The sequence below is a fragment of the Callorhinus ursinus genome, unplaced genomic scaffold (genome assembly GCF_003265705.2).
Source record: "Callorhinus ursinus isolate GAN/ISIS: 27379988/994484 unplaced genomic scaffold, GSC_fseal_2.0 scaffold77, whole genome shotgun sequence".
Lineage (NCBI taxonomy): Eukaryota > Metazoa > Chordata > Mammalia > Carnivora > Otariidae > Callorhinus > Callorhinus ursinus.
Genome location: NW_027397139.1, coordinates 1,263,455 through 1,281,327, shown reverse-complemented (window position 1 = coordinate 1,281,327; position 17,873 = coordinate 1,263,455). Strand labels below are relative to the sequence as shown.

Sequence of the window (17,873 nt, the reverse complement as noted above, 5' to 3'; positions counted from 1 at the left end):
ACCGCCCTCCCACCCACCGCACCCCCGGCCCCACAGCCCTAGAATGCTTTGGCCCTTTGGTGATGGGCTTGGTGATGGGCTCTGCTCTAGGCTCTGTCCCTTCCAGCCTGGGGCTCCTCTGTGTGGGTGAGGCTGGCCATGGGCAGTTGGGAAATGGGCAAACTTGAGAACTCTGGGGGTAGGGGACATAGGATTTGATCAATCTATTTAACGAAGCTTATTCGTCACACGAATCCCAGCCCCACTTCAAGCCCACTGGGTGGTGACTCCGTGGTGGCCGCCCCTCTGAGCTTTCGGTTCCTTATCTGTAGCTTGGGCTGATGACTCCCACACCTGAGAGAGGTGGCCCACGGCAGATGGCCAGCCATGGTCACAATTATCACTGAGGACGTGAGGCGGCCCCTGGAGGACCAGAGCCTCGGTTCTGGGCTCCAATCCCACTATGGCCCCTCAGGCCCTGTGTGATCTCGGACAAGCAACACCACCTCTCTGGGCCACTTTCCTTACCAGACTGTTTACACGACGGAACGAGAACGCATGAGCCCTGCAGGCGCCCGCCCGCCCCAGGGATGGACGGGGGCAGGACAAATACTCCACCATCGGCCGGGTCAGACGATCTTCCTTTAATACAAAGTCGATATATCTACATACGCAGAGGTGGGAAAACCACCCAGCTGCTTCCGTTTGAATAAACAGTGTTGAAAGCAAACGGCAGATCTGCTCTTGTACAAAGAGAAAAACTCAACTTGCTCAGGGGTGGGGGCGGGAATCCCATCCTTCGGCTTCTGCCCCAAAACTGTCCCATAGTCCCAAGGGGAAAGGGTCCCTGATCCGAGCAGAACATGGCCTCTCTCTCCCGGAAGAAGCAGGACCCCCCGTTTTGTTCAGTCCTCCTCCTCGGGGGTGGGAGACTGGGGGGCTCAGGCGGCGGGGTTCGGGGTGGGGGTCACTGCCCTCTCCTTGGCGGTAGCACCCACGCCAGTGGGTCTTTGAACCTGACGCTGGTGGGCCGGAGCCCCCTGTCTCCACCCCCCCGCCCCGCCACCCCACCCTCAGACTGGTCCTTGATATGTTTCAGAATTAAAAAAGGAAAAAAAAGAAAAAAAGAAAAATGCAAAAAAAGGGAAGAAACCAGGAGCACAAGGGCCTCCTGTTCTTGAGCGAGGCACACCTTCCGAGGACGGTGGCGGGAGGAGGCCAGGCCGCCCGGGGCGGGTCGCGGGCCCGCGCACCTGCCAGTGCAGCCGCCTCACAAGAGCGTTCTCTACGGTGAAAAAATAGACTTGTCTGTGAACGGAACAGGAATAAGCAAAGTTCTTTTTAAATTTGTTGACTGGCGAGTCTTTTTTTTTTTTTTTTTCCTTTTTCTTTTTTTTTATTTTTTAAAAAAAAATGAAAAAAAATACACTATTTAAAAAAAGAAATGTCACTGGATACAGTTACACAGAGTCAGAAAAGAAAGCTGAATTTTGCACCCCCTGGCCCGGCGGCGCCCCGCAGGCTGCAGAGCAGGAGGGCCCCCCCCCCGGGGGGAGGGGGGGAGGACTGGAGCTCAAGCGCACGGCCCTTGCCCTCCTCTGGTTCCGGGGAGAACCCCTGTTTGCTCACTGCCCCCCACCCCCCCCACCCAGGAATCTCTCGTTCGGAATCGGAAGGAAATGAGGAATGTGCCAAGTATCGGAAGGCGGCTGCCAGTGCCAGGGAGGCTGCTGGGCACTGCACGGGGGGCTCGGGGGGCCGCATTGCTCCTGGAGGTCGTGCAGACACGTGGCCGCTCCCTCCTCCCGCCCTGGCCGGGGGTCCAGGCCTCCGGGGGCCCACCCGGCAGGGGCAGAGGCATCTGGGGCCGGTGGAGTCTGGCCAGCGGCGACCATGGCTTTAGGTTGCATAGTGGTCAAAGCTCCCGAGGTACTCGAGCGCGGCCTGGTAACAGAACTGGTACTCATCCTGCGGGAGGGAGGGGGCAGGGGCTCGGTCAGGGCCTCCGCTGCCCTGTGGCTTCCCGAGGCTCCCCACATCGCCCTCAGGAGCCAGCCCGCTGCAGCGTCACACAGGCTGGGCTCTGGCCCCGGAACGGCCTCCCCTCTACCTGCCTGGAAGCCCCCTCCCCCTTCAGCAGGGCCCGCAGGGCTGGGGGTCCGACTCCAGCTTTGCCTCCCTAGTGACGGAAAGGGGCAGCCTTGAGGACACTTGGAATGCCCAACACGTGATCCCAGGGAAGTCCCTTCTAGCTCTGGGCCTCACTTTCCCCATCTGGGCACGGGGTGGATTGCTGGAACTCTGGCCCGTGTCAGGGTCCTGGCTGAGCCATGAACTTGCTGTGACTTTGGAGCTAGGACGGGCGCCTCTCTGCCCACTCTGTGGGCTGCTTCTCGGCTCTGGATTTCACCCAATCTTGGGTCGAAAGGTATGACTAATCCCCTTCTGGCCCCAAACGGCTGTCGAGGAACTCCTGCCCGCGACAACCCAGAGTCGAGGTGGGCTGCGCCCATCTCACAGAAGAGAAAACTGAGGCTCAGGGGGGCAGAGGTGTGGGGCCTGGCAGCTGGGGCCCCGCCCGCGGCTCTCACCTCCGTCTGCACCATGGCCGGCCTCTGGGTCCGCAGCATCTTCACCGTCTGGAAGATGTCCACCACGCCCTCGTACCGCATACGCTCCAGCACGATGCTGAGTGTGATGAAGACGCCCGTCCTGCCCACGCCGGCACTGTTGGGGGCAAGCGCAGCCGCTCAGGGCTGGGTGCTCCGGACAGCCCCCTGGGGACTGCCCGACTCCTCAGGCACGAAGGGAGCCCAAACTCACGAGCCTGGCGGAGGCTCGAGGCTGTGCTCACCGGGCCTCAGTTGCCCCAGCTGGGCTCGAGGGACAGCTCACCTGCAGTGGACGGAAATGGGGCCGTCCTGGCCGAACTGTTCCTTGGTCTTGTGCACTTGGCCGATGAAGTCGATGAAGCCCTCCCCCGACTTTGGCACGCCCTGTTCCGGCCAGTCCGTGAACTGGAACTGCCGGACCGTCCGGGACTGGCCGTCCTGGAATGAGATCAGCGGCGGTCACGGTCGGCTTCCCGCCCGGGGCCGGCCTCGGGTCCCATCTCCGTCTCCAGCCAACGCCACCCTCCGGCGTTCCCCATCCTCAGCCCCGTTTCCTGCCGCCGGCCCTGGGGACTCGCTGTCCGTCAGCACCTAAGGGTGCCAACGCCACACTCCTCCCCGTCCACCAACCTCTGCGTCCAGCAACGATGCCATCTTACATGCCACCGCCCACCGCCCGCCAGTCCACATGTCCGGTGCCATCTGCCGCGGCCAAAGTGACGTCCAACCCCACCGTCGGCCACCGTCCCGCGGTGCACCCGACACCTGCCCTTCTCAGCGCTGTTCTCTGCCTCCGTGCCCCTCCGCCCTCCCCCACTCTACCCTCCGGGGCTCCACGCCATTCCATCACCTTCCTTCGCCACCCAACGCCACGCCGTCAACCACTGTCTGCCCGTTACTCACTCTCGTCTGTCCCTTAAAAAGCACCACCCGACACCATCATCCCGCCTCTCACCACCCACAGCCGGTCACTAATCCGTGGCCACCACCACCTACCTTCCACGGACTTTCTCCATCCCCCCTTCCCACTCCCCGGCCGTGCCAGTCAACACCGTCGCTCTCTGCCGGGCTCCAGCCATGGCGACCCAATGGCCCCATGTCCCGCAGTTCACCACTAGTAAGCCTTCACCCTCGCCATCTGTGGGCGCGGTCCTGCACGGACCTCCTCCAGCCTCCACTCGCTCCCTGGGTTCCCAGTCGTGCTCTCTCCACCCAAATGGTACCATCCAGCGATACCCCCTCACCCCGACAGCCTCCACTCCCACCTTCTTTGGTCTTGTACCACCAACGGCACGAGGAGCATTGGTCAATGAATGCTCATCATTCCCTGCTACCCAAAGTCATTTTCCATGGACTTTCTCACCTACCACGGGCCAAAATGCTTGCCCTTCTCCCAGCTCCTCTTCCCCCGCCCGGGGCTGAGAACACCTCCCCCTTTGCCGACCTGGGGGACCACGTTCTGCTGGCATTCTCCACCCTCTGTCACCTGCATTCACTCTCCAATCCTGCCTGCCTCCCACCCAACACCGTCCATGCTTGTCTCCCTCCGCCGCGTCCATCAGCACCATCCACGGATTCTCCAGTGCCACGTCCGACCGACCCAATGGCACCGTCTTGCACCACCCAAGTGCCATGACCAACCACGCTGGTGGTTCATCGGGCTTCGCCACCCACTGGCAGCGTCGTGACTGACCCACCCCCTCTCCCACCTCAGAGTGATCCTTTGTCTTCCCACTGGGCCACCTGCCACTGCCAGTCTCCACCAGCTGCCGGCAGACAACCCCCCTCTCCAGAGAATCCTCACCTGCCAACACCGCCTACCCTCCGTTCCCCTCTCCCCGCTGCGTGCTGCGACCCAACCCCACTATTCAAGACCCTCTTCCAACCCACGGCTCCACGGCCCACCCCTGCACCCTCTGTCACGTCTCCCCCAGTCCGCTTGCAGCGCTGCCACGCCATCCTCCACAGGGAACACCCCTTACTCACGCCCTCTTACACCATGCCCTTGGACCTTGCCCCCTAGTGAGGGGTGCTGCACATGCCCCCAGGGGTACACTGTGGGGTCAGCACCGGGATGCAGTGCTCTCTCCTACCCGTTTGGTGCTGGAGGGATTGGTCCACTTTGACAACACAACCCCCAGTGCTTATTCCTACCCCCGGGCCTTTGCTTCTACCCCCAACTAGGGAAACCCTGTCCAGATCACGAGGTTCTGAGCAGCAGGACCAGGATTCCAGAATCTCCCAGCGATCCCTCCCCACACTCACCCGGGCATCCGTGACCTTGAACTCCCGGAGGATATACTGGGGCATGTTGTATTCTGCCATCGGATCCACCACAAAGTACTGGTAGCGGGCGGAGCGTTCGGCTGGCCAGTACTGGTGACATTTTTCCTGTGGAGGAGATGGCAGCTGCGGTCAGCCTGGCCTGAGCCCCAGCCCCCGCCCTGGTCCGTGGCTCACCCGGCCACCCCCACCCCCCGTCTGTGGCTCACCCACTGCCACCACCCCTGCCCCCGGTCTGTGGTTCACCGGCCCCCCACCCCTGGTCCGTAGCTCACCGGCCACCCCCACCCCCGCCCCTGCTCCGTGGCTCACCTGGCCCCCACCCCCCCATCCATGGCTCCCCTGGCACACCCCACCCCCCTCCGGCCCCCTGGTCCGTGGCTCACCCGGCCCATCTCCCGCAGCTTGGTCAGCATCACTACGATGGTGGAGTTGTTCTCCCACAGCATGCGCCAGAAGTCCTCCGTGGTTTCCGCCAGTGGCCCCTGCGTCGCAATGTAGGCCTTCTGCTGCCTATGGTGTGGAGCGTGTGAGACCAGGGCCAGCGGGCAGATGCAGGCCCAGGCGGGGGGCCGGCCTGACGCCGCCTGGCGGGTCAGGGCCCCAGCAGCCACACCTGCCAAGCCCCTGCCTCCCCAGGAGTCGCCGGCCGGTGCCCCGTCCCCCTCCCCGTCTCGCCAAGCCTCTCCATAACCCTGTTTTGCACCCGGGGAAGCCATCGGCCTCAGGGGAAGTCCTAGCACCTTGAGGAGGCTGCAGGATGTCCCCTGACCTCTCCTGCCTTGCCCTCCACCCCCTAGAGGGCCAGTAAACTCCTTCCAGGCGTCTGCACGGGCTAAGCTCTCGGTCACCCCCAGCCTTTGCACAGGTGGGGCCTTCTGCTGCAACACCATCCCTCAGCCAGGGGTTCTCAACCTGGGCACTGATGTTCGTGGCTGCATCGTTCTCTGTGAGGGGCACTGTGGGGTGCTGAGCAGCCTCCCCGGCCTCCGCCCGCCCCCACTCCCATTATGACAAAAATGTCCCCAGACACCGCCCAATTTTCCCTGGGTGGCAGAACTGCTGAGACTGGGAACCACTGATGTGAAAAGGACAGATGGAACCACGTTACAGATGGCAGGCATCCGTTAAATACACAGCTCAAGATTCCCTCCACCTCAGCGGCGACCATAGGAGGCTGGTGGGGTGTCCAGCTCTGTTTCCCACGCTTGGCTGGGGACCGCCGGGGCAACGCGCGGGTACCTGTAGCCATCGATGAAGCTGGCGTTGATATAGTCGGAGCCCTCCACCCCACGGATGGGCTGCAGACAGACCCGTGTGCTCTCGTAGGGCATGATGTTTACCAGGCGGTTCTTGAACTTGTTACAAGGCAGATTGGCACTGATGAAGCGGGACGTGTGGGCTTTGGAGTTGGCCAGTCGCTGTGGGGACAGAGGAAGGCGGGGGTCACCAGCGGGACGGCCCCCAGCGGGGGGCCGGCGGGGCTGTGTGTTTTCCCAGTGCCCCGCAGCGCGGAGGGTGGAGCGTGTGGGGGCGGGGGACAGCCCCGACCTCCAGGTCCTCGCCACGCCCCGAACGCCCACCGGGAACGCCCCCAACCTTGAACTCGAGCTCCATGCCGGTGACATGCTCGCCGGGCTCCACCTGCGCCAGCTTCTGGATGTAGGCATAGAGACTGCGGGCGGGCACCTCCGTGGTGCCACAGCCCACGGCCTCCAGCAGCGCCTCGTGGATGAAGCTGTACTGGTCCTCGGTCTGCACCATGTAGTTGCGCTGCGAGCGCATGAGCGTCACGTGGCCGTACACGTCCACCGTCTTCTCTGGCTTGATCCGCTCCAGCATGGCATCAATGACGATGAAGCAGCCGGTGCGGCCCACGCCGGCACTGCGGGGACGGGCACGCGGTCAGGAAGCCCGAGGGAGGCCCCGGGGCGGGAGCGGGGGGCGGCCGGCGGTACCTGCAGTGCACGACCACGGGGCCCGCGTCTGGCGGGTTACAGGTCTTCACTCTCCGCAGGAAAGCCAGGAATGGCGTCGGGTACTCGGGCACCCCGTGGTCCGGCCACGCCGTGAACTGGAACTGGCGGACCTCACGTTTCTCACTGGAGCCATTCTGGGGGTCACAGGGACACTGCCGGTCACAGCAGCGCTCCGTGCACGCACAGAGGACGCCAAATTCACGCCCAGGGGCCTGGCTGCCTCACGTACACGGTGGGGCGGGGCGGGGGGGGGGGGGGCGGGGCGCGGGGGGAGAGACCCTCACCGGGTGTATCACAGTGTGGCCAACATCATGCCCCGACTGTCTCCCCAAATCCGCCCCCATCTCAGCTGGAGGCGGCTCCATCCTTCTAGGCGCTCTGGCCAGGACTCAGGAGTCCCCCTTGATTCACTGCCCCTCCCACATCCAACCGGCTCTGCCTTCATCTATCCCAAAACCTGCCCGCTTCTCACCCTCTCCGTGGCGGCCTTCCTGGTCCAGTCCCCTCCACCCTGGACACCCCCTCCTCTGGCCCTCGCCCCAACAGTCTGCCCTCCCCACAGTGGCCACCAGAGGGCGCCGGGGAGCACCTGAGTCAGGTCAGCGCCGCCCCCCACCCCCCAACAGGGCTCCCATCCACCTTAGGGTAAAAGCCCAGCCTCCCCTCCTCCTTCTCTCCCCCTCACTCACTCTGCTACAACCATAATATAGGCCTCCTCATTGTTTCTCCATCATGCCAGGAACGGTCCTGCCCCAGGACCTTTGCATGGGCTGAGCCTCTGCCAGGAATGCTGTTTTCCCAGACCTCTTGGCTCCCTTCCTCACCATCTCTAGGTCCCCTGACATATACTTAATTTTTCTCCTTCTACGTGTAAGATTTGTCCTTTTACATACTGACTGTCAATGCCTTGTCAACTAGAGCAAGCTCCAAAAGGGCAAGACATTTTGTCTGTCTTCGTCTTTGCTGTGTCTTGGTGCTCAAACCAGGGCCTGACCCACGGTGGGTGCTTAGTGTGACAGAGGACCTGGCTGGAGTCTGGGGAACACTGTGGTGTCCGCACCCTCCCCTCCCCATAGTAACAATGAAAAAATGTCCTCCGGATGGCAAACTGCCCCAGTCGAGAACCAGTGACATAGAACACAGATGGACCCATGTAACTGACAGCAGCCATCAGTTAAACACACGTCTAAAGATTCCCTCTGCCCCAGGCCTGACTGCCCAGACTAGCAGGGACTCTCTAGCTTTGTCTCCCACCCATCACGGGCCTAGGCTGGGTGAGGCCAGAGGGCGAGGAGGGAGGGAAGGCCTGGGACGTAACCGATGGCAAGGGGACGACAGGCTCATTGCTCCGTTGGCTTCTGCTGGTTTTGTCCTGATGTGGCTGGACACAGGAGGCCCCTCCTCTGAGCCTCAGCTTCCCCACCGATGGGGAGCTCCCAGGACAGAAGCTGGAGCCTTCTGTCTGCCTCTTCTGCCCCCATTACCCCCTCCCGCAGGCCCCAGCCCCAGGCTGGGCCCTACCTTGTGCAAAGAGAACGTCCGGACACAGAACGTGGCCAGCTCGATGGTGTCCAGCAGCGTGACCTGGATGAAGCCATACGTCTCCGTGCCCCTGTTGGGCCAGTACTGATCACACTTGATCTGTAGAAGGCGGGAGAACGGAAGTGAGCATGGGCTGGCGCTGGCCGGGGGCGCGGGGGCCGCAGGGTCCGGGCCCCACCCGTGATTTCTCTTCTAGCCGCGTCATCATGACGATGGTAGCCGAGCGCTGTTCCCACACCATACGCCAGAAGTCGCCGAAGGTCTCCGGCAGCGGCCCCTGCGTGGCGATGTACGCGTTCTGCCGCCGATAGCCGTCCACGTAGTTGGCGTTGATGTAATCGCTGCCCACGATGCCTACAGCAGGGACAGACGCCGGAGATTAGCGGGGGTGCCGCTGTCCCCTACATGGGTTCTCTCTGGTCTACCGCTTCCTGGGAGCCCTCCTGGACTGCCCCAAGCTGGCCCCACCGGAACCACGGAGCCGGAATGTTGCGGTTTCTCTGCCCCTGCACTACCGTCACTGGGGGCCAGACTGCTCCCTGGGCGGGTGGGGGGTGTGTGTGTGCTGTCCCTGTGCACTGCAGGGTCTGAGCGGCGTCTCAGATCTCTAAATGCAGTTAGCTCCCTGTCCCCCGGAACACGAACACGAAAATGCCCTCAGACATCGCCCAACGTTCTCTGGGCACTGAGAACCACTGATGCAGAGGGACAGATGGAAACGTGTTATGGACAGCAACCATTAGTTAACCACGTATCCAAAACTTCCCAGTAGCTTCTGGCTGGAGCTGGAGCTGGGCTGGGCCTGTGAGCAGCATCTGGCCTCAGTTTCCCTAATCTGTGCCCTCGCTCGTCCACACTGGCCCTGCTGCGTGGCCAAGTGGAGGCACGGTGTCCGTGCGCTCTCTTTGGCCTGGGGAAGGGCGGGATGGGGCCTGGGCAGCTACCTTCAATGGGCTGGAGGATGACGCGCGAGTGGTCATACGCGATGACGTTGGCATAGCGGTTCTTGGGTTTGTTCACTTCTAGGTTGGAATGTTCCCACGTGAACTGCTGGCCTGGATCAATGGACTGTAGGGGAAGGTGAGGTGGGAGGTATCAGGGTGGGGTGCTGGGGGGCCAGGGTGGGGGCAGGAGGCGGGGGCTAGCTCACCTCGTACTCCTGGGAGAGCTTGAGGCTGTCATTGGCCTTGAGGCGTTCCGTGTGCTCTGCCATGTCTGCGATGGGGATCGGGGGGTGGCTGAGCATGCCTGTGGGGAGAGCAGACCCCACGGTGCGGCCGGTCATGCGGGAGCCAGCCTGGGGTCCGGGGGGCGGGGGGCGTTCTACAGTGTGAGTCTGTGATGGACGCGCTGTGGTTAGAGCGAGTGGCGGGGGAGGGGAGGGTCCGGGACGGCCCACGCTGGGGCCGGGAGCCCAGGCCTGCGGGTCTGTCTGCAGGTGGCGCGTTCGAGGAGCGGCTCCCGGCTGAGTCTGACACCCCCGGCTCGTGATGTCCGCCTATCCCAGTGCCCCCAGTCCAGCTGGGGATGCAGGGCCCGGGGAAGGGTCGCCCTGGAAGACTCCAAGCTCCTAGTGCCTCGTGGCAAGAAGGAGGCAGGTGACACAGAAATGACGAAGCAGATGCGGCTGGCTGGGCCTCTGGAAACCTCTCTCCCCAGGGCACGGGCCGGTGATGGACACCCCTGTCTGACCCTCTGGGATCAGAGGGTCTGCAAGATCTGCTGCCAGGGAGTGCCGAGGTACTGGGGAGGGGAGATGGTGTCTGTGTGTGAGCTGGGGGGGTTCCCCATCTCTCTGTGTGCCTGCATCATTTCTCCAACTGGTACACAGGATGGCGTGGGGTGGGCCTGGCTCTTTCTCCCCAACGTCTGGGTCTACAAGACCCATCTCCTCCCCTGGGGCACAGTGGGCTGAGCTACGTGCCGGCCCAGAAGTACAACATGGCCAGGCCAGCTGGTAAACACCAGCGTCCCCAGCCCCCCCGGGCGCTCCCCAGGAGCCCTTACCTAAAGGAGCGAAGCTGGGGTCCTGTCACGCAGGATGACCCCCCCACACCCCCACCTACGCGCAGTCACAACCAGCGACCTAAGGGCCCGACAGACCAGACCCCCGACTCCCCTGAGAAGCCAGCGCAGGACAGGTGGACAGAGATCAGGAGGCGGGATGGAGAACCAAAGATGAAAACAAACAGGGGGTGGGGGGGGGCGCGAAAGGAGGCCGAGAACAGAGAGACACAGGAACTAACTTTCAAAGTGAAACCCCGGCTCTCTGAGGGGGCTGCTGAGGCCCGAATCTGCAGAAACAGCAAACAATAAATAAATGAAAACACACGGGGGGCCCCCGCCTCCCCCATCCCTCGCTGGACGCACGCACAATGGCCGGCCAACAGACGCAAAGGGCAGAGTGACTGCAATGGGGGACGCACGCTGCCCGGGCCCCACCCCGAGGACCTACGGGAGCTGCTGTGGATCCCTCCTACCGGACTGCACCCAGTCCTGGTTTTCAGCTGTGACTTCGGGAAGATCCCAAAGCTCTCGGCCTTTTGTCAATGTGTCCCCTCAGACCAACCTGGCCTTGGGTCCCCTGTTGGGGTCAGCAGAGGAGATTTCAGATGAGGTGCAGGAGGGTGAGGGCGAAACCTGGGGGCAGGGGAAGGACCTACGGGCCCATGCCATGAACTTTAAGAAGGACAGAAACTATCAGTTAAATATGGGTGTTAAAAACCCTCATTTGGATGAAAATAGAACTGACATGACCTGGTCCAGAGACAGAAAAGAGAAGGGAGTACATTAGGGGTGCCATATGGGACCTTTCGTGATCCCTTATGGCAGACTGCTGCCATCAGTTACACTTGATCTTAGCCAGAAGGCCGAGAAGTGACAGGAGCCATCAGTTAAATATAAGTGACCAAAATCCTCATTTGGATAAAAACAGAACTGATGTGAGACAGTCCAGCAACAGGAAAGAGAAAGGAGTATATTAAGAACAGCACGTGAGGCCATGCATGAGCCCTTAAGGAGGACTGCAGCCATCGGTAACATACAAATGTTTAAAATCTCTGTTTGGTTGGAAACAATTATTATGTGACAGGAAGTAGACAGGAAGTTCAGAGACAGGAAGTAGAGACTGGATGCAGGGAGAGGGACAGATGGAACCATGCTGTGACCTCATAAGGAGAACAGCAGCCATCAGTTAAATGGAAACCTCCTTATTTGGTTGGAAGTAGTCGGCATGAACCCCTTAAGAGGGACAAGATGAGAGAGTGTGTGGATCACTGTACGTGAAAATGATCAAGGACAAGACCCTGGTTCATTCAGTTCTCCCTCCAGGCATGGCAGGTGACCTTATGGGACTCGTGTGAATCTACAGGGAAGAGTGAAGAGGTAGGCGAGCATGAGCATCTGTGGACGAGAGACATGCAGGGCACAGGGGAGGCACAATCTCTGTACCTCGCCAGGGGGACATCCCACGGGAGTGTGGGGAAAGGCCAAGGAAAAACCTGAACGCCCACCCCTGAGTGTCCCTAAGACCAGTGGGCACCGGAAGCATAGCTCCTTCTGCTAGAAGAAAGGAGGGTTCTTTGGCTTGTTTCATTTTTAAGGAGTCCATTCTGCTCAGATGACCCCAACCACCAGTGAAACGCAGCTTTGCAAAAGCCTCACTTGGTTGTAAACCAGAACCGGTCCACGGAATTTCTAGATCCACAGAGGGATTTGGGAATCGGGCATTTCGCTGCACCAAACCACTCAGCAGGGGCAGACGAGGTTCCACCGAGGGGGCCACTTCCTCATCTCTCATGCTCCCTGCCCCCCGTGGTGTTGATCCTGGCACCTGGGATACACACGTACCTGGTGTCTGGAAGTTAATGCGTCTCATTTCTACGGGGTCCTTGGGGTGGTGGGGGGCGAGGTCAGCATTGTTCAGGAGGCATTTGGTGCGGGGCTCTGAGTCCTTGCGTTTACTTTGTGGGAGCAAGCAGAAGACTCCCTGAGTACCGGCGTGTGTCCAAAGACGCATGTGTACACACGTGAACGCCGATCGGGTACCGCAAGCGAGTGACCCAGCCAGGCGGAAAGGGGCCGTGTACCCGCACGGTTGGGGTTCCCGGGACCGCACATGGACACGCGTGCAGCCTGCCGGCACAGCTGAGCACCCCCTCACCCCACGGGCACGGCACCACCCCGATCCCCCTCCTCGGCCTCTTGCCTGAAGCCTCCCAAGGACGGGGCCCGTTCTTACCTGTCGGGTTTGCTGTTCCCGAAAGCAGACACAGGTTAGGAGGGGGGAAAAGAAGACAGGTGAGGACGTGCTGGCCACAAGGCACCTGTTCTGTGATGGCGGGTGGCTTTCTTAACCTCCCAGAGCCTTGGGCTCCTCCGGAAAATGGGCCTAATCCTTCCTGCTTGGGCCCCCACCACAAGGAAGAATGTCTCGGCCTTCCCTTTCCAAGGTGAGATGTGGCCCGTGGGGCCCCCACAGTTATTCTCCTTGCTAAACTGGACAGAGGTGGCCTCCACCCCAAATCATCCTGCCGAGTGGCGTGCGGACCTCGAGAGGAGTCAAGTCACTGGCCTGGTCTGCGTGACTTTGATCCAGTAGCTTAACCCCTCTGAGCCAGGGTTTTTCTATCTGTACGGCAGAGGACCTCCGTGGTCATCCTGTGCAAGCAGCCTTCCCTGGGCCTTCCAGACCTTCCTTCCTTTTCCAGGGAGCCCTCCCTCCCATCAAGTGGGGAGTGCAAAGGGGCTCACTTCTTGTACAGCAAGATGGCGATAACTATGCAGATGATGAAGACCACAGCGAGGACGGGCCCGATCACCCAGATGAGCCCCTCCTCGCCGTCCACGATGGGCTGCGGGTCTGGATTATCCAGCTGGAAGGGGTCTGAGAAGGGGCTGGCTGCAAATGTCTGCGGGAACAGGACGGGAGGGGCCTCCGTCAGTGTCCATCCTACTCACGGTGGCCAAAGGAGTCTTCTTCCAACACAAACCTATGTCCCTCCCCTACTCTAAATCCTGTGGTTCCCGAGAACGCTGACCCTGGTACCCTGCATTGGCCTGGCCCTTTGCCAACCTCTGCTCTCCCCATTGCTCCCTGGGCTTCAGCCACTCTGAGGTCCTTTTTGTTCCTCTCGCACGGCACCTCTAGACCTCTGCGCGTGCAAATCCTGAAGACATCTTGTCTTGGTTGAACTCCTACACAGCCACCAAAGCCCTAGGTCCCAAGTCCCTTCCTCTTTAGAGGTCTTTTTAAAGCCTTCCCCTTGGGGTACCCCCAACCTCAAGTCCTTCCTCCTGCCCAGCACTGATCATGGGAAGCTGGCAGGGTCTGTGTCTGGTTCTGAGGTCGTGGCCCCGGGGGGCTGAGGCTATGTCAGGGCCAGTGCGCTCGGAGGGTGGGGCTGGACGAGGGCAGACACCATTTGGGACTTACAGGCTCGCTCTTCTGCAGCACTGCAAGCACAAAGAGGACATATCGGTGGCCGGGCTCCAAGCCCCTGTTGTCAAAGCCACCGTACTGCTTCTGGTCGCCGGGGTGGAAGGTGGATGGCAACATGGAGAAGCGAGCCGCAATGTAGGGGCGGGGTGCCTCCAGCTGGCGAGAGTGCCTCAGGCTGCGCCTCTGCAGCCGTGAGATGTCCTGGATGAGCTGTGGGAACAGAGGCATGGGGTGCTCAGAGGCCGGCCGGCAGCAACAGGGCTTCCAAAAGTCAGGACAGGGTCTGGGCCAGGCAGGTCTGGGCCCCACCTCACCTCCTCCAGATCCATGTCTTCCGGGCTGCCCAGAGGGGTCAAGAACTGGCCACCACGAGACTTGCGCAGTGGCACCATCACAATGAAGTAGTTCCTGTAGGGAGATGAAGGGTCGGGGGCCACATCCAAAGAATGCCTGCTGGAGGTGGGTGGGGGAGTCCCTGTGCTCTGAATCTTCCCTTCTGCTTCTATGCCCCTAGAACCCAGCCATATAGGACTACAGTTCCCGATTCAAGCCTCCAGGCTTTTGAGTATGTGGTTCCTTCTGCCTAGAGAGGCTACCCCAATTATATTTCTTGAACTCCTACACATCCTTCAAAGCCCCAGCTTCCACAGCCACACACCCTTGTAGTCCTTAATTCTTCTCTGCTTCCCAGAGTCCTCCTCTCCCCACTGGGGACTCTCAACCCTGGTGCCTCTGACTATCACACCACAGGTCTGAAAGTGTCTGTTTCCAGTTCTGTCTCCCCACCAGCCTAGGAAACCAGACCCCAACGAAGGTCAGGTACACAGGGGGATCAGAAATGTTGGAGGAGAGGCCACATTTAGTGACGGTGCCCATGAGAAGCATCTGGACAACCACACAGGCTGGGGCTGACGTGACCCACATTTTAGACACAGGTGAGGACGCTGAAGCCCAGAGAGGTCAGGTGGCTGGCCGGCCCCAGTCACAAAGCTGGCTAATGGGGGAGGGGGAGGAATCCTGGGGTGCAGTGGGGTGGTTTTGATCATACTGGACAGGCACGGGGCTCTGGCCGTCAGGCAGATACACCATGATGAAGCCGTCGGAGTCAGGCTTGGGGGCCACGCTGGGCTTGGCACTGAGCAGGTTGAAGGCGGTCCAGGCAGTAACGGTCTGCTGAAGGCCACCCAGGCTGCTGCCTCGGTTGGTCAACACGAAGTTGTAGAAGGTGTTGGGCTTGAGGTGCGTGATGAGCTTTTTGGTGGTACGGCCGTCCACGTCCAGTGTGAGCCCGTTGTACTGGATCTGCGGGCCAGGGCTGGCTCAGTGGGGGGTCTGCGCTGAGCCCCTGACCCTGAGTCTTGATCCCAGACGGAGCCGTAATCCCAGCTGAGCCCCAACTCTAAGCCCAGTGTTGACTGAGCCCTAATCCCAGAATAAGCTTCAGTCCTAGGCTAACTCCTGACCCTAGACAGATCCTCAATCCCAGCTGAGGCCCAGCTCTGAGCAGGTCCCAGTCCTGACTGACCCTTGATCCCAGAGTGAGCCCCAATCCTAGATGGGAGGCTCAATCCCAGCTAAGTCCCAACTCTGACCAAGCCCTAATCACAGACTGAGCTCTGACCTCAGCCTGGCTCCTAGGCTAAATCTCCGTGCTAGGCAGATCCTCAATCCCAACTGAGCCCTGACCCGACTGAGAACCAACCTTGAATGAGCCCCAATCCTTATGAAGCCCTAATCTCAGACTGAGCCCTAACACCGAACTGAGCCTCAATCCCAGGTTAAGTTTTGACTACAGCCTGCGTCTCAATCCCAGCTGAGCCCTGATCCCACTCAGCCCTGAGTCCAGCTGATTCCCAACCCCTAACCTGGCCTGCCTGCTCCGGGGGCGGGGATGGGGGGAGCGCAGGTGGGGGGAGCTGCACCTTGTAGGGTGTGGGTGAGTTGTAGTTGTCAGGAAACTCCCAGCTGAGCAGGACTGATGTCTTCATGATCATCTTCACCTTGAAGTTCTTGGGTGAGACTGTGCCGGGCAGCAGCCGAGTGGGAGAGAACAGAAAAGAGGCCCCGTGAATGCTGGGGGTAGCGCAGGGCAGGCCGGTGGGGTGGGGTGGGGCGGCCCAGGCGCTCCCTGTCCTCCGCTGTGCCTGTGCCCATGGCCTTCCTGCCTGGCCCTGCCTGGCCCTGTCCCAGGTCCCTGCCGGGGTGGGGGGAGACGGCGCTGCTGCAGAGAGGGGGAGCGGGAGGGGGGAGGGGGAGGGGGGGCGGTGGGGGCGGCGGTGCCACCTAGGCACGTCCCACCTTTGCCAACGCCGGAGCCTCGGGGTCCGGACTCGCCTCGAGTGTCCACAAGGAAGCAGAAAAGTGACCACTTACCTGGGCGGGGGAGAGGGAGGGGGCTGGGGTAGGGGTGGGCATGAGGCCCGGTCCGGCTCTGGTGCGGGGATCGCCGCGCGCCTACCTTGGTCCCGCAGGAATGTCCGGTAGCGGACGGGGGGGCTGTAGGGGCCGGGGCCCTGGCGCGTGTGGGCCCGCACTTGGAGGTCATACGCCGTGTCGGGCTTGAGGCCCCGCAGCGTGAGCACATTCTCGGCGCCCGGCTCGGCCGCCGCTGGCAGCTCGGTCTCTCGGGCGGGGCCCAAGGCTCCGGCCTCCCGCACAGCCACCGTGTACTTGACAATGGCCCCGTTGCGCTCGGCGGGCACAGGCGGCAGCCAGCGGAGCAGGACGGTGCCAGCAGAGGCATTCCCAGCCGCCTCGAGGATCTGCGGGTGGCCACGGGGAGTGTCCTCGGGGATGCTCAGGACCTCGGCCGCCTCCTCGCCCAGGCCTCCTCGGCTCCGGGCCGCCAGCCGAAACACGTACGTGGCCCCTTTATGCACACCCAGCGCCGTATAGTGGTCCTCGGTAGGTGGGAACTCCAGTGTGGCCAGGGGCGAGTCCTCACGGCCGAACTGCAGACGGTAGCCCAGCACCTGGTCCTCGGCGGTGCCGGCTGGGGGCTCCCAGTGTGCCAGCAGGCTGCCCTCGGGGGTCTGCTGCACCGACAGGGTGGGGCGGCCCAGCACTGCGGGGAGACAGGGGGCGTGTCAGGCCCACGGGGCCCACCCAAGTCGGGCAGCAGGGGGTGGGGCTGCAATTTTTGTTTATTTTTTAAGGTTTTATTTATTTGAGCGAGAGAGAGAGAGAGAGAGAGAGAGAGAGAAAGAGAGAGCGCGCACAAGAAGGGGGAGGGTCACAGGGAGAAGCAGACTCCCTGCTGAGCAAGGAAGCCCGATGCAGGGCTCGATCCCGGCACCCCAGGATCATGACCTGAGCTGAAGGCAGACGCTTAACTGACAGAGCCACCCAGGTGCCCCTGGGGCTGCAATTTTTAAAAGCGGGTCTCAGGGACGCTGAGCTCCAAAGCAAAGACTTGAAGGAAGCGAGGGAGGCAGGGAGACCTGAGGGAAATGGTGTTCCAGGCAAGGAACAGCCTGTGCAAAGGCCCCGAGGTGGCACTATGCTGGGTGAGTGGAAGGCAGAGTGAGGAGGCTGGGGACTCAGAGAACCCGATAAAGGAAAATGTTTTCAGATGCCAAAGCAGGCCCTCATAGGTTTACCTCTTCTTCTCATTCATGTCACTCATCTCTTATCTCACTGATTTGCCCCTTGCCTCCTGCTGGCACATGATTAATACCCATGGGACACAGGAATGTTTCAAAACCCTGCCCTTGCCCCATGGTTCTCACGGTCTGGGTAGTAATCAATGTGCCAAAGTCCCGGTTAAGTCCTGCAGGAGAGAAGCCCTACAAATAAAACCAGTCTTCTCCTCTTGCAGGACTTATCAGGACCTTTCAGAAACCGTGCTGTGAGCAGTCACAGCATATGCAGAGGGTCTGCTTGGCAAGCACGGCTGTAGTGCAATGTCCCCGGGAGAAGAGGGAAAGATCGGGGAGGCTTCTTGAAGGAGGAAACGTGGGTGCTGGACACCGAAGGATACAGAGACTGGGCAGACGGGGGAACAGCATGGGCACAGACCGGCAGCAGCACGGGGAGGGG

At 61.2% G+C, this 17,873-nt stretch overlaps 1 protein-coding gene across 1 annotated transcript in view; it reads right to left on the bottom strand.

Annotated features, from left to right (window-relative positions):
* Positions 1-608: 608 nt before the first annotated feature.
* Positions 609-17,873, bottom strand: part of PTPRS (protein tyrosine phosphatase receptor type S) — a 98,338-nt gene continuing 81,073 nt past the window's right edge. The window contains exons 15-35 of the mRNA XM_073887232.1: positions 16,294-16,899; positions 15,758-15,855; positions 14,884-15,137; positions 14,150-14,243; positions 13,830-14,045; positions 13,148-13,305; positions 12,636-12,647; positions 12,245-12,357; positions 10,642-10,689; positions 9,546-9,643; positions 9,340-9,463; positions 8,574-8,749; positions 8,375-8,494; positions 6,833-6,987; positions 6,474-6,759; positions 6,117-6,295; positions 5,261-5,387; positions 4,857-4,982; positions 2,875-3,029; positions 2,571-2,706; positions 609-1,947 (exon numbers count right to left, since the gene is read on the bottom strand). Coding sequence (XP_073743333.1) covers positions 1,879-1,947; positions 2,571-2,706; positions 2,875-3,029; positions 4,857-4,982; positions 5,261-5,387; positions 6,117-6,295; positions 6,474-6,759; positions 6,833-6,987; positions 8,375-8,494; positions 8,574-8,749; positions 9,340-9,463; positions 9,546-9,643; positions 10,642-10,689; positions 12,245-12,357; positions 12,636-12,647; positions 13,148-13,305; positions 13,830-14,045; positions 14,150-14,243; positions 14,884-15,137; positions 15,758-15,855; positions 16,294-16,899 — 3,350 coding nt within the window. The 3' untranslated portion in view covers positions 609-1,878. The remainder of the gene's footprint in view (positions 1,948-2,570; positions 2,707-2,874; positions 3,030-4,856; positions 4,983-5,260; positions 5,388-6,116; positions 6,296-6,473; positions 6,760-6,832; positions 6,988-8,374; positions 8,495-8,573; positions 8,750-9,339; positions 9,464-9,545; positions 9,644-10,641; positions 10,690-12,244; positions 12,358-12,635; positions 12,648-13,147; positions 13,306-13,829; positions 14,046-14,149; positions 14,244-14,883; positions 15,138-15,757; positions 15,856-16,293; positions 16,900-17,873) is intronic.